Here is a 14,117-nt window from a genome sequence, read left to right as displayed (position 1 = left end):
GCCTCTCCAGCGTGCGCGCGGAGCGGCGCTGGCGGCAGCACGGCCCGGGCTCACGACACAACACTGCAAAGCAGAGCGAGGCGCAAGGCAGCCAGGGCAGCGAGCAGGCGGGACGGACACAGGGCTGTGCTGGGCGGGGGCTGGGGGGGGGGGGATCCACGGGCCGCGGAGGACACAGGAGGAGGAGGGCGTGCGCAGGGCGGGCAGAGAGGAAGCGCGGAGCGGGGCTGGCACGGGGCGGAGCCCGCGGGGCCATACCCGCTATCAGAGCTGAGGAGGGAGGTTTCAGCCTGCTTCAAGGAGGAGGAGGACCTGGGGACCCGGCCACGCCGAGCTAGGACCTCACACTGGCACTGATGCCCGGCATCCCCCTGCCTCCCGCCTCTTTCCCAGTGACCCCTGACCTCGGGGCCCCACAGAGGGCTCCTAAGGTGGAACACAGCTCTCGGTTCCTTCTCGGACCCTTGGGGGAACACGGCGGGTGGGAGCGCACAGTGGCAGCCGACGGGGCAGCACCCCCGGCCCACAGGGCACCGCCACCCCCAGGGCGCCCAGAGCCCTTCACATCCCGAGCGGCTCTGCCGCACACCCAGCGAGTGGCAGGCCAGGCCGGCGAGGGGCCACGTCACCCAGGTGTCCACCGAATTCCCGGAGCTGGCCAATGCGCAGAGGTCGCACGGGCCGCCCGGACAGAGAGGACTCTGGGAGACCCGTGCCACGCAGCTAGGTGTGCAGGCTGACGCGGAGCAAAATTCCTCCCTGGTCGGGGGCACCCGTCCCGAGGGGACACCTGACACAGGGAAGGCGGCCCACGTGGCCCATCTGGTGAGAACCCGCAGCTCCGCTCACACATCGGCGCAGGACCTGCCTCCCGCCCGGCCCTCCCCTTCCCTCCCGGCATGACCGGCATTGGGCCCAGCTCGGAGGTGCAGATTTTGATAGCCCCGGGCTTCCAGGGGGGATCTTGGGGCAGTGGGGGATCCCAGGGGAGGGGGAGAGCTTGGGCGAGGATGGGCAGGAGGTGTGGGGGAGCAGGTGTAGAGATGGGGCAAGGGAGTCCCAGGGCTTCAGCCGGGGAGAACACAGTGGGGACAGAAGTGAGAGCAATAGGGGAAGTGGGGGAGGGAGGGAGGGAGGGAGGGAGGGGAGGGAAGGTCACAGTCTGAAGGCCGTGTGGGTGCTGGCACCCAGATGCACGGCCCAGGGCTGAGCTGGGAGGAGGAGGAGGAGGGGGAGGAGTGGGAGGAGAACGAGGAGGAGGACAGGGAAGAGGAGGGGGAGGAGGAAGAGAACGAGGAGGAGGACGAGGAGGGGGAGGAGGAGGAGGAGAGGTATCACCACATCCCCGACCCCTCTTAGCTTGCTTAGAGATCAGACACCACCCAGGCTGAGCCCCTTGGTCTCGCCCCATGCCTAATTTCCTGGAGGAGCCCCTGTGACCACAGGCGTGGGGAAGGGCTGTGCCCCAGGGGCCTGATTCCAGACCCCGGAGCCCCTCTCTCGTGTGGGCTCCAGATCTTGTCCCCCCCCACTCCTGCCGGACCTCTGCCTACAGAAGGTGAGAAACCTGAGCAGCGTCCTGGCTCTGCTCTCAAATGCGTCAGCTCTCCCTCAAACGTAGAGGTCCTCTGTGGAGGACCTGTCACCCAGCTGCTTCCCCCTCGGCCCCCACAGCAGCCAGACGGGGCCTGGCGTTCTGACCAGACTCCCGCACACCCTCGATGCCAGCCAAGCTCCTGCCTCACCGTTAGCCCTACCGCCCAGCCACCCCCTCGGTCCCGGGGCAACCCCGGTGCTCTCCGCTCCCTCCACAAGTGAGGCCTGTCCTCCTCTCTGTTCCCAGCCCCCATGTCATGTATCTCCTCAGAGCCATCTGTCCCAACCTGCGGGGGGGGGCGGTCTCTGCCAAGTGTCTCTTGCTCCCTGGGCACCCCCCAGGCCAAGACAGGCACCAGCTGGAGGAAAGGGCTCACTGCCTTCCGGGGCCCGGATGTCCCGCTGGGGCAGGGGAAGCCCCTGATGGCTTTGTGGAGCCCTTCTCTTCGTCAGCAAGGTGCCCTCTCTGAGAATGCCCCAGGGGAGGGCTGTCCCAGGGGAACGCATCACTGAAAAGCATTTGTGTTGAGGACGGTGCAGGTAGGTCTGCCTGACTGCGACAGGGGCGGGGGCTCTCCTGCCCCTGGCCACCCAGCAAGACTAGGCACGGAAGCTGTCGGCAAAAGCCAGCCATGGCCCTGGTCACAAAAGGAAACCGAGACTCAGCGAGCAGAAGCCCCTTGCTTCTGACAGGGTCTGGCCGGGGCTGGCTGGTGAGCCTCTCGCAGCACTCACTTCCGGACAGGGACAGTGCTGGGCTGCCCTCCCTGGGCCCCCGGAATCCTGGCCAAGGGCCTTTGCTTGAATTTGAGGGTGCGTGAAGGGGGCGGCCACGAAAGAAAGCAAAGCCTTGAGGTCCAGAGGGGGAAGCAGAGGGAGCCCGGAACTCAGGCTGCGGGAACATGTCCCGACCCTGCTCTGCCCCCTTGACTGGGCCCCCGTCTGGCCAGCCCACCACTCTGGACACAGCTAAGGGGACCGAGCAGGACAGCCCCCAGCTGCAGGGCCCTCAAGTCAGCCCCCACCCCATCTCCCAGCGCAGGGCCCACTGCAGAAAGCCCCGTGCTGGGAGGCAGAGAGGAGGCCCCCAGGGGCCCTGGGCACAGACACGGAGGCCGCGGCCTGCCCACCCCCATCGATACTTGCCAAGGAACCAACGGGAGGGCCCTCAGAAGCGGAGGAGCACCTCCCACCGCAGGCCTGTGAGGGCACAGTGCCCGGCACCAGGGTCCTCAGCCACTATAGCCTCCGGGAAGGAGAGCTGAAGGCTGTTCCCACCCAGCCCTCTTCAAAGCCAGGAGTGCCTTCCTAGAAGGCTCCGGGGACCGTTCCAGGGGGGCTGGCTCTGGGCTCCGGGCCCACCCAGAGTGCCGCTCACAGCACCCCAGAGGTGATCCCTACCCCCTTCTGAGCTCTCAGGGTCTGTGCCCACCCGCTTCCTGACTCTCCTCCCCTGTCCCTAACAAAGGCCAGGACAGAGGGAGACCGAGGCAGAGGGCAGGGCCGGGCCCAGGTCAGGGCAGGCACGCCCAGTCCTGGCTCTGTCCTTAGGGCCTCATGGCACAAAGCCCCTCGCCGTCTTCAGGGTGGACGCTTTCTGCCATGTTGCCAATCCACGGGCTCAAGAACCTGTAGCATCGTGCAGATTTGAGGTTTCCCACGCGCCGGCTGGGGCTGGGCCTCTTGTGTGCCCGAGGCCACAATCACCCCGTTGGTGGGTGGAAAAGTCGTGAAGCCAACCTGGGAGCCCGTGCCTCTGAGCTCACGAGGGGCCAGCACCGACACAGCGGTGCCTCCACGGCCCCGGGCAGCACGCGTGTCCTCCTCACCCACGACGCGTCTCAGTTCAAGCACCTGCACCTTCCTCGCCTTAGAGCTGTCGGTACCCATCTCCCAGACCCAAAACTGAGGCACGAAGACAGAGGCGGAAGTGCCTCGGGCTGGGAGCTAAGGCCCCAGCTGGGGTTTAAACCCACAGGCTGGCTCCTAGCCCTACTAGGTAGACAGCATCGTCCCGCTCACCAGCTCGATCGGCTAATTAAGTAGATCAACTTAGCATTTCCTGTCGGGGGCGAAAAAACATCCAAACACCCGTGGCATCAAAAACTGCCATTTCCAACTTCAAACCATTAGACAAATGCAGGCTCGATGTGCTCCCCGGAGGCGGGGCTGCCCAGGGGTGGGGGCCTCGAGGTGCCCCCTGGTTGGAGGTGCAGGACCACACAATGAGGTCGGCCGCGGGGGTCCACGGCCACCCCTCTGCCCCTCTCTGAGCTTCGTAACCCAGCAGTGGCTAAAACACATGCACACAGTCCCCTGGGGCACCCAGCTGGGACGCTCCCAGAAGGCAAAAGAGAGCACGGTGCCGGCCGCTGGGCCCTCTCTCCTTCCTGCCGCCCCTAATCCCCGAGACCTAATCTTGACACGGTGATGGGCACGTTCGGCCAGAAGGGACCCCTGGGGCCCAGCAGCCACCACCTAGTGGCGGCACAGCCTGGAAGGTCTCCACAAGCCAGGGCTGGAAGAGCCCACGGCCCAGGCAGAGCCCCCCCTGGCCGACAGAACCCCGGCCGTGAGGGAATAGGACCCTGGTACAGACGCCGGCCTCCCCTCCACAGCCCTACACGCGCCAGACGGCCCGGCATCAGCGTCTGTCAGCAAAGGGGCCAGAACAGCGTCAGCACCGCCCGGTGGGCCCCGCCAGCCACGGTGCGCCGGCTGCACAGAGGGGCTCACGGCCTCGCTGGCCCGGGACACGGAGGGCCCCCAGCTGGGAGCCGAGGCACTGGCCGTGCCAGCCCAGGTGACACGATGCGGACGCGCAGCAAGTCAGAATCCTCCCACGCAGAGCCTGGAACACTCCCCTCGGACGGTCCCGCCTCACGCCGCCCCTGCCACCCGTCCCCGGGCCCGCCATCCCTGGCCGCCAGCCCCTCGCCCTCCTCTCTGGGGCTCCCTGCCCATCCAGCTACTGAAAGCGACGTTCCGGGCAGGGAGCATTCTTGGGGGAGGGGGGAACCAGAGCCCCCGGGGCCACTTTTGCTGCCTGGGTCAGCCCGTCCCACCTCCCTCCTTCACCTCGCACCCCAGACCACCAGAGGGAGAGGCCACTGGGGGGCTAACCCTGGCCGTGGGTGAGGAGCCCCCCAGGCTGGGGGGGGGGGGCCCGTCCACAGGGGTGAGGGCACCTTGAAGCAGGCTGAAACCCGCCCGGAGAGAGAGGAGACGGCAGAGCGGCAGAGCCAGGGCTGAGTGCGGCGGGAGGGGAGGAGGCAGGGCTAAAACCACGAGGTTGGTGAGGTGCAGAGACGCATGCTGGGGCCAGGAAAGCCTTTCCAAAGGGAGACAAGAGTGGGTGCCCCAATTCTGCTTAAGCTTTGGAGAGAGAGAGCCAGCAGCTACCAGAAGGATAAAAGGAAACCAAAGATGGGGTCCTTCTCAGGGCCTGGGCCTGCACAGCTGCTGCGCGGGAGAAGCCAATTCTTGCCAAACCAAAAAGATCGGGACATTTCCAGATGAAGCCCTACACGGACCGCCCGCCGTAGGGGGGCTGGCCTCTCGCTGACGACTTGGTTTGATTTGGTTGTTTGGTAACATCTCAGATCCACAGAAGGGGGAAAGTGTTGGAAGGACCCAGCTCTTTCTGGCTGAGACTGCAGAGCTCACACCCCGTTTCTCCCGGTGCCCTCGCTCCCCTGCGCCCTGAGCCCACGCCTACCTGACGCCGGAGCCGCCCAGGGCTTTCTAGAGGCCTGCGTGGAGCCGCCCCGGGGCTACACCCCACTCTCAGCGGAGCGGGAGGCCCAGACCCAGGGCATCTCGGAAGGCGAGAGCCCACGTGTTTATGGAGCAGGCCAGCACGCCACACCCACGGAGAGCTAGTCGAAGGACTCCACGACACGCGCCCGTGGGGAGCTGCTTCCTTCCAGGAGAAGCTGGTGGGCCTTCAGTCCAGCGTCTGCGCCCAAGGGCTCCTAGTGTGAACCCGTTATCTGGGGGCCAGCCTCGGCCTTCAGCTTCCAGTACTGGGGCTCCGAGGTCAAAACCTGCAGAAACTCCCATCGGCCTAGCCCACGAAAGCCGTCTCCGACTCAGAAAAGGCTGCTGTTGAAACCCTCTTGTGCTTTCTCCATACGTAAAATCAAAATGAGCTGAGTGCCTTACTACAGCAGCTAAGTTTCTAAATCTTTCCTTCCTCTGTTTTGCCTCCATTCCATGGGAGTAAAAAACATGAATGGCAGCTGCATTTGCCCAATCTGCCTGTGGGGTCTGGGCTTCCCCGGGGCCTCCGCTCCACCTCCTGACCTCGGCCTCCCTCTTCCATCCAGAAAGTGAAACAAGCCCTCTCTGCCGAGGGCATTTCCTCGAGGGCACAGGGCCACGTGTGCCCTCTCTCGCTATGACAGCTGGGAGGTCAGGAGGAGTGAACCGTCCTTACTCTCAGATAGAGAGAGGCTCGGGGAGAGGCAAGGTCCACCCGGGCCCCGGCTTCAGAGGCAGACCCTCCCCTGCCAGCTCTTCCTCCCCCCCCCCACCCCCCCGCCAGGGTGGCCTCCTTCTCCCAGCGGGGAGCTATTGGTCAATAGCAGGTCAATAGCACGAGGAGGCAGAGGGAAGTGAGGCCGCTGCAGCCAGTGGTGGGTGCGCAGACGCAAAACCCCACTCTCCCAAATGCCCCCCAGCGGCCCCGCTCGGGGACTCCTCCCGGGTTCCAGGGCCTGTCTGTAGACACAGCTCCACCACACAGCGCCGGACGGCCGTGCTCCGGGAGCACCACCTCTTCTGACACTGGGGCCCGACTCTCCCTGCTGGGCACACTCCAGGATGGCCAGGAGTCCTCTCGCTCCCTCACACCCTCTGCTCGGGGGTCACGCCCCGACGGCGGTCAAATTGTGCCCGCAGCAGTGCTCCTGCGCAAAAGAGCTGGTTCCTTCCCAGCATGCCGTCCTCGACCTCACCAACCTTCCTACTAAACTGAACAGGGGGGGCCGGTCGTAAAACGGGTCCCGGCCGTCGCACAGCGCGTGCTCCGGAAAGACGTCGTCCTGCAGATCCTCCTCCTCCTCCTCCTCCTCCTCCTCCTCCTCCTCCCCCACGCTCTGCTCCTCGGCAGGCTCGGTGGCGTCGGAGTCGGGGCTCGAGAAGGTGGGGGAGGGGGTGAGAGCAGCCATGCGCTCGCTCATGCATGTGTTGAGAAGAGGGTAGCTGTTGCAGCCAGAGATGACTGAACTGAGGTTAGTGCGACAAGACAGAGAGAAGTTAACACCAGCTACTCGCGGGGACGGACAGGGCGGGGGCGGGGGCTTCTGTTTAAACCAAAACCAAACACACAGACCATCAGGAATGCTGCTTTAAAAGACACGAGAACCAAAAGTGCATCCCGTCCCCAGGCTTCGAAAGAAACCACACGTGTGCTCAGGGGAAGGTCACCGAAAGTTCTGGAAAGTAGCCACTGGCGTGATCCTCGCCAGGTGTGGCTGAGGTCATGTGAGGACCAGGTCACTCAGCCTGACCAAGCCACACATTCACACGCGGGGACACGTGCAACCCGGCGGCCACAGCCCCGCAGCAGGTGTAGGTGGTGATACTGAGACTCCCTCCCCTCCCCGGTCCCCAAATTATAGGGCCCACTGGTCTGTGGACAGGAGTGGCTGGGGCGGGGTGCCTCGGACCCAGGAAGGACGAGGTCAGGGACGTCAAGGTGGGAAAGGGCCTCTCGATGGCTCCCTCCTCATGTCAGGGCCAGGGCCCAGCCAGGGCGCTCGGCCTTAGGAGGACGCCCACTCCCTGCCCCTACCACCTTCTCTCTCTCTCTCTCTCTCTCTCTCTCTCAGCCCAGGGAGGGAAGGAGGCGCCCACCTGCCCACCAGCCGGAACCAGGGAAAGCGGTCGTAGAAGGGGTCTCCGCCAGTCACCACGTTGTCACAGTCCTCGATGACACTGGAGGGCACCTCCGCGGCCCGGTCATACATCTCCCGCATCAGGTCCAGGCGCTGCCTGCAGGGGAACAGGGATCACTGTGGGCCTGGGCGAGCGGCCGGCACGGCACACCTCTGCTGCTGGGGACAGCAGGCTCCACCCGGCTCCGGCCGCAGCTCAGCGTCATCCGGGGTTCAGCATGGTTTGCCGACAGGCCCTGCGCGGTCCTCGCAATCTGTCAACCGTGAGCAAGGAGACCTCCAGGTGAGCATGTGCTAAATACTCTCGATGCTGGCCCAGGGACACCACGTGATCTGTGCAGGCAGGATGGGCCGGGAACTGGAGGGGAAACGGAGAGGGCTCCGGCCAGAGCCACGGTGGGGACGCTCGGGGTGGGGGATCCCGTCACAGAGCCCTGAAAGCTCAAGGGAACGGACAGCAAATCGGTGACGGGATACAGAAACATGACACATTTCAAAAAGCATCATCCCCAGGAAAACCAACAAGTTGTGGAAGAATGGGAACGAAATCGTTTCCCGGTAGGGCTCAGCGGCGATAGGAACGGGCTTGTCCCCGCCACAGCGCGGCCCCGGGGAGGGTGGGGGGCCCTGAGCGTGCGCATCTACTCGCATGAATCTTACGAGAGCGCGTGTACCTGTGTGCGCGCACGTGCGTGCCAGCGTGTGTGTGAGCGTGTGAGCGAGCCATGCGAGAAAGGAGGTGTGCGGGCGTCTGTGAGTGTGTGAGGGTGTGTGTGGGAGTGTCTGGGTAGGACTGTGTGTTTTTACAGCTTTCCTTCTCTGTATTTTAGGGTGTCGGGACATCTGTGGGGCCTTGCTGGCTGGGCCGGTCGGTTCCTGTAGACAGTGGATAAGTCCTGGGTGAGCCCACCTCTCACAAGGAAACCGAAACCACCCCCCACCCCCGCCACCCACCTGTCTGACTCATGCCAAGCCAGCACCCCCTGCCTGAAATCACCCTAGAGCCAGGGACTCGGCATCCAGGGGCAGGCTCTGTGCGCCAAAGCCCTCCAGAGAAATTCAAACCGGACGGTCCCAGCGGTTGGCCCTGCCCTGCCCAGGGCGTGAAGACCCGCACGGAGGCCGCGGACTCGCTTGCTCTGCTCCTGTCTCCCTCCTGATGGCCTGCGCTTCCTCCCGCCCACCCTGGCTCGGCCTACGTGCAGGGGCCTCACGTCTGGGGCACCTCGAGCAGCGCTTGTTCGACTTCCCTCGGACGGCATCACTGCGCCTCACTCAGTCCCCTTTCTCAGGTAAGAGCCACACGTGGGGACGAGCACGCGGGGAGGGTGCAGGCGGAGCCGGAGGAAAGACGCCTCTCGCAGGGACAGCTTCGCCCCCAGCCCAGCCCCCTCAGGCCCTCCCCCGACCCTCGTCCATCTTCCCCTGGGATCCCTACAGCCCCAGGGCGGAGAGGCTTGCAGCTGCCGAGCTCTTCTGAGGACATGTCCGCCCGGCGTGCCCTGCGGCCCCCCGCCCGCCTTCCTGCAGCACCGTCAACCTCATCCGCCCCTTCCTCCATGGAAGCACGGTACACTTGACCGCTGCATCCGTAGGAGGAGAACGCCGATTCTACGCTAACGCTTTTGCCTTCTGACGGTAAAAACAACTCCAGCAGGAGGGAAGCGCAGGGATGCAGGAGCGCCGCGAACCCGCGCCCACCCCTGCCACCCCCCCTCGCGGCCTGCCCACCACACCTGAGCTTCTCCAGCGTCCAGTAGTGGGTGGCCCCGTTCTTCTGGTCCTGGACCTCCACGGCCACGATGGTGCGCGGGAAGGGGCGCGTCTCCCGCTCTTTGGCAGCCTCTGGGGGCAGCAGGTCCGGCGGCAGTGGGGAGTACAGCGTGTCCGTGAGGAGGACAAACTGGAACTGGACCTGTGGCGGCAGGAGGCGGCCGCCCGTCAGCCCCCGGGGGTGTGCGAGCCGGGCCCCACCTCCGGGCTGCACGCCCCACAGGGTTCACCGGAACCTTCTAGCCGGCAGCCGGGGGGGAAGCTGTACTTGCACCCCGGCTGCTCCCGGAGCAGGGAGGGTGCGCATTCGCCTGGGTCCATCCCCGGGCCTCCCTCGCTCTGCCCACGGCTGTACGGGGCCCGGGTTGTGGGCGGCGGGGTGGGGGCCCACCTTCTTCTTGAGCTCCACGCTGATGGCATTGGCCTCTTTGAGGAAGATGGCGTTGCCCCACAGCAGGTCCCGCAGAGACGTGAACTGGTACCACTTCCACTTCCGGAAGGCCCACAGCGCCAGCTCACACTCCCTCTCCGTCCACTGGACTGCGGGGACAGGCACGTGCGGTCGTCACGGAAATGCCACCTTACCCCACTCTGGCCCGGGGCCCCCACTTCTGCACTAACTGTCTCAGGCTCTTGGAGGGAAGGAAACCCACAGAAGGATCCGCCCCGGGGGGCGGCCTGAAGGCTCCATGTGCCCCAGAGGGGCTGACCAGAACCGGACATTCTGAGAGTCAGAGAAGCCCAGCGGGGCTGGGGGGGCGGGGGGAGGGAGCAGCATTGGGGCCACGTGCTCACAGGACAGGCAAGAGAGCACAGTGACCTCCCACCCTGTCCCAGCTCACACACCTTTGTCTACTGTGTCCCCAAGAGAAAGGGAGCAGGGACACCAGGAGGGGCCTGTCCAGGCTCCCAGGCTCCGCCCCTCTCATCCAGGGCTCCTGCCCCGAGGGAAGATGATTCCAGGCAACGGGAGGCCAAGGTCACATCTACGCAAAGGTGCTGACCAGAGGGGTCAAGCTGGACGCGCATCCTGTGCCTGACTCCACCCCATCTGCCCTGCCTGCGGGCCGCCCTCGTGCCCCACAGCAGCGTGAGGTCCTCCCCCCGTCACAGGGGGGGCTGCCCAAGCTGATGCTTGGAAAGGGGGTCCCGAGGTGAGGAGCGGTGACCTAGTCCTGGGAAAGAGCACCAGCCTGTGCAGGCAGGACACACGGCAGGGCGGACGAGCAGACACCACAGCCTGCCCGCACCGTGCTCCCCACCACCTGGGCCGTTCCTGCCATAACCTGCGTGCGCGAGCACACGCCTGTGTGAACACGCCGCACGAGCACACGCCTGCGCTTTCCCGCTGCAGCGCAGCCTCCCCCAAATCCTGCCTCCGTGGGTGCTTCCCGGGGACGAGGAGGCCTCGCTCCCTGAGGGGCGGGCCGGGGACCCCGAGGGCAAAGGCGCCGACCAGGCGCCTGGGGGCTCCTCGTGCCCGAGACCCCGCCCGGCCCCGGCCCAGGCGCTGCCCCCCCCCCCCCCCCAGCCTCTCACCCTCGTCCTCCGGCTCCTCGTCCTCCTCGTTCGCTTCAGAGAAGCACCTGGAGCCCATCTGCTTCTGCAGGGCCTCCAGCTTGCTCTCGTAGTCCTGGCCACGGAGGGAGGAGTGTGGGCCCACGTGGAGGCGGGCCCCTTCACGCCCCGCCCCCGGGCCTGACCCCTTCAGGCTCCCCCGCCCCCGGCCCGGCCCCTTCGCGCACCCCCCTCCCGGCCCCCGCCCAGGCCGGGCCCGGCGGGCGGGCCGCCCTCACCAGCCTCTGCTGCTCCAGCAGGTAGGTGGCCTCCTCTCGCTCACGGCGGTACTGGTCCTCCAGCTCCTGGAGCCTGCGGGAGGGGGAGCGGGAGCGGGCGCGGGTGAGCGGGTGAGCGGTGAGCGGGGCGCGGCGTGGGGGTGGAAGGGGATGGAGCGCGGCAGGGGAAGAGGGGGTGCGGTGACCCGCAGCCTCGGGCCTCACCTCTGCTCCATCTCCTGCTTCATGTCGATGCCCTGCTTCTCCAGCAGCTCGCGCTGCGCGAAGGCCCAGTCCACGGGCTCAGCGGGCGTCTCTGCGCAGGGCGTGCGCTCGCGCTCCTGCCGTGCCTGCTCGGGGTGGTTGAACCGGAACACGTGGCTCTTCCCCATGATGATGCGGTTTCCTGGGGGACAGAAGCAAGGCCGGCCATCAGGGGGTATCCTGTGGCCTTGGGGGTGGCCTCAAGGGGTCAGGGCGGGAAGACGGGAAAAGTGGAGCACGGGCAGGTCCCCCAGGCTGGCCCGCCCCAGGGAGGGCCACCAGGAGCCACCCGGGTCGGCTCCGGACCAGCCAGCCACCTACCCCGTGGCCGGGACCTGACTCTCTCCCCAGACCCACCCCCTCACCACCCCCCCCCCCCAATATACAGCAGCCAGTGATGTTTGCAAAACAGTCCTGGGGCTTTCTCCAACGTGCGGTCCTGTGCACAGCCCGCACATGTCACCCCCAGGCCAGCCTGGTCTCCTGCCCCCAGGCCCTGGCCCTGGCCACTCCTCCACACCTGTGCGCTGTGTGCCCCCCCACCCCCACCCTGCACGATGCTGCAGCACGGGCTCACGGGCCCTTCCCCTCAGTACCCGCCTCGATGGAAGCAGGGCAGGGGCCAGGGCCCCCCGTCTGTATGTGCCCAGGGCCAGGGTCCCCCGGTCTGCAGGACCCTCCAGGCAGACACGTCCGCCAGGGCTGTAGCACCCACCGTCTTGGACAGTCCTGCCCACAAGGGCTCTTTGGACAGCCTGGCTTCCTTCCGACTTAGGGCCCGTGGAGCAGGCTCAGCTCCTCCCACACCAGCCCCTGGTGTGTCCTCCCTAAAGCCTCCCTCAGCTCATCCCCCGCCACCTTGGCCAGCCACCCCTCATTTAGTCACCCTCACTTGTCCTCCCTGCCCTGGGGCCCAGGTACCAGGAAGGAGACACCGAGCTGAGGCCTATCCTCCTGAGTGCGTGGACCCCAGGCCTAGTCCCGAAACTGCAGGGGAGAAAGAGACACCTGTCTCCAGGCCCTAGCCATACCTGACCGCAGGATGCTGGGCTCCGTGACTTTCTTGCCATTGACATATGTGTCTGCCCCCTCACAGGGTTCCAAGGTCACCACGGCTACGTGACAGAGATGGGGAGGGCAGAGAGTGAGGGACTGTCATCCTCAGTGGCCATGCCCTCTGTCCGCATGCAGGGCTCGGCTCAACCGGCTACCCAGGTGTGGCCCGCATCAGGCCTCTCTCATCCCTGCTAGCTGCAAAGCCTGATGGCCGCCAGACAATACATCGTGTGGGCCCTGGAGAAGCCAGAGGAGGGCTACACCCCATACAACAGGTGAGGGTGACGCCCGATGGGGAGGTACCTTTGTCCCAGTCAGAGAACCAGGTGGGCACGGACAGGAAACAGTGGCTAGTGTGTCCCCAGGGGTCCCAGAGCCCCCTAGAGCTTTGCGCCCATCCCAAAGAGGAGGGCAGGCGTTGGAGACAGAATTCTGTCCCCAACCCTGCTCAAGGCCATCGCCCTGAGGCGACTGGCAGGCAGGCTGGGGACACGGACAGATGGCCGCGCCACAGCCAACAGGAGAGCGCGGTGTAAAAATAGTCCTCCAGCCCGGATGGAGGTTCATTCCTCACGGCTCCCCATTCTCCTGCCCACGGAGACCCCCAGACCACTCGCGGCGTGGGGAGGGAGCTCCCGCGTCCACAGCCAAGCCCTCGAACACCGTTGTAACGGAAGGGCTTTGCCGGGACGGACTAAGGAGCGAGGGCTGACCCACAGCCCCGCTCAGGCCTGACGGTCAGTGGCGCCAGAGCAGAGGTGGGGACTGAAGGGCAGAGGTACCTTCGCTGCCGCCCCGGGAGTCACTCCGGAAGACACAGTGCTCCTCCTTGATGAAGTGCCCACTCAGGACGATGTCCTGCCGCCTCTCCGCATCTTCCCGGCCCACCCTGGGGAGGGGCGGGGGACGTCAGCACCGGCAGGACCCAGCGCACCCGTGCCGCCACCCGCTGGCCTGCCCACGCATCCCCACAGGGATGCCCCGAGCACCGCCCCGCCCGGGAGAGCCACGTAGCCCAGGGTGGCCTTCGGCATTGTCTCCAGCAGCCATCACGGGGGACGGCAATGCTACAGCGCATACCCAGGCTTGGCGGCCTCTCTGCCAGGGAGCCTGCCCCACCCTGACGACCCCCACCTGGTGATCCCGTCCTTGATGTAGTACAGGAGGCACTCGGACATCAGCGGGTCCTCATTCAGGTTGACGAGATGTGGTGTCTGGGGGGAAAGGAGGGTCACCTCTCCTGGGGAGGCGCCAGGGCCCAGCACTGACGCGCACCTGACCTGTCTCTCCTCAGGTGCCAGACCGCCACCAGCCTAGGCCTGGCCTCCTGGGGACGCAGTGTCCTCCCGGCCTGGCTCCCGTGAGGAGCCCAGGGAGCTCAGAACCGGGCAGTAGGCGCTTAGGGGAGCTGGGAACCTGGGGGTTCCGAGGGCTGTGGCGGGCCCTCAGATGTGCAGGGCGCAGGCCGGGTCCTGCAGGGCCCATGGCACCAGGCTCTGGGTCTGTTGCTCCACCCTACAAGGGGGCTACAGGCCCTCAATCCAACTGAAGTGCCCAGGAGCTGAGGTCCCAGTGGATCTGAGAGTCCAGAAGGATTAGGACACTGGCCAGGGAGGGATCTGGCCTGGGGGCTTGGAGCACAGCTTGTAAAGGAAGTCCCTGCTGAGCCACCCAGCTCGGACCCGCTCTCCTGTCCACGGGCCCACCAAAGGCGACCAGCACCCGCCAGCTGCCCTGCCCTCCGCAACCTGCC

The 14,117-nt window shown here is 66.1% G+C and overlaps 1 protein-coding gene across 17 annotated transcripts in view; it reads right to left on the bottom strand.

The window, feature by feature from the left end:
* Window positions 1–14,117, bottom strand: part of KIF1A (kinesin family member 1A) — a 69,358-nt gene that overhangs the window by 26,707 nt on the left and 28,534 nt on the right. For 12 of the 17 annotated variants that reach the window (XM_047083850.1, XM_047083851.1, XM_047083852.1 and 9 more), the window contains 9 exons: window positions 13,499–13,578; window positions 13,147–13,253; window positions 12,340–12,423; window positions 11,270–11,450; window positions 11,066–11,138; window positions 10,809–10,902; window positions 9,661–9,809; window positions 9,233–9,411; window positions 7,456–7,593 (listed from right to left, as the gene is read on the bottom strand). In XM_047083850.1, coding sequence (XP_046939806.1) covers window positions 7,456–7,593; window positions 9,233–9,411; window positions 9,661–9,809; window positions 10,809–10,902; window positions 11,066–11,138; window positions 11,270–11,450; window positions 12,340–12,423; window positions 13,147–13,253; window positions 13,499–13,578 — 1,085 coding nt within the window. Of the gene's footprint in view, window positions 1–6,558; window positions 6,826–7,455; window positions 7,594–9,232; window positions 9,412–9,660; window positions 9,810–10,808; window positions 10,903–11,065; window positions 11,139–11,269; window positions 11,451–12,339; window positions 12,424–13,146; window positions 13,254–13,498; window positions 13,579–14,117 lie in introns of all 17 variants that reach the window. The other 5 variants (XM_047083844.1, XM_047083846.1, XM_047083847.1 and 2 more) reach the window with 2 other exon arrangements.

This window comes from Lynx rufus, unplaced genomic scaffold (genome assembly GCF_022079265.1).
Source record: "Lynx rufus isolate CCGP_SWC_20201006 ecotype Redwood Valley unplaced genomic scaffold, mLynRuf1.p SCAF_2, whole genome shotgun sequence".
Taxonomy (NCBI): Eukaryota; Metazoa; Chordata; class Mammalia; order Carnivora; family Felidae; genus Lynx; species Lynx rufus.
This window is presented reverse-complemented; position numbering and strand designations above follow the sequence as displayed.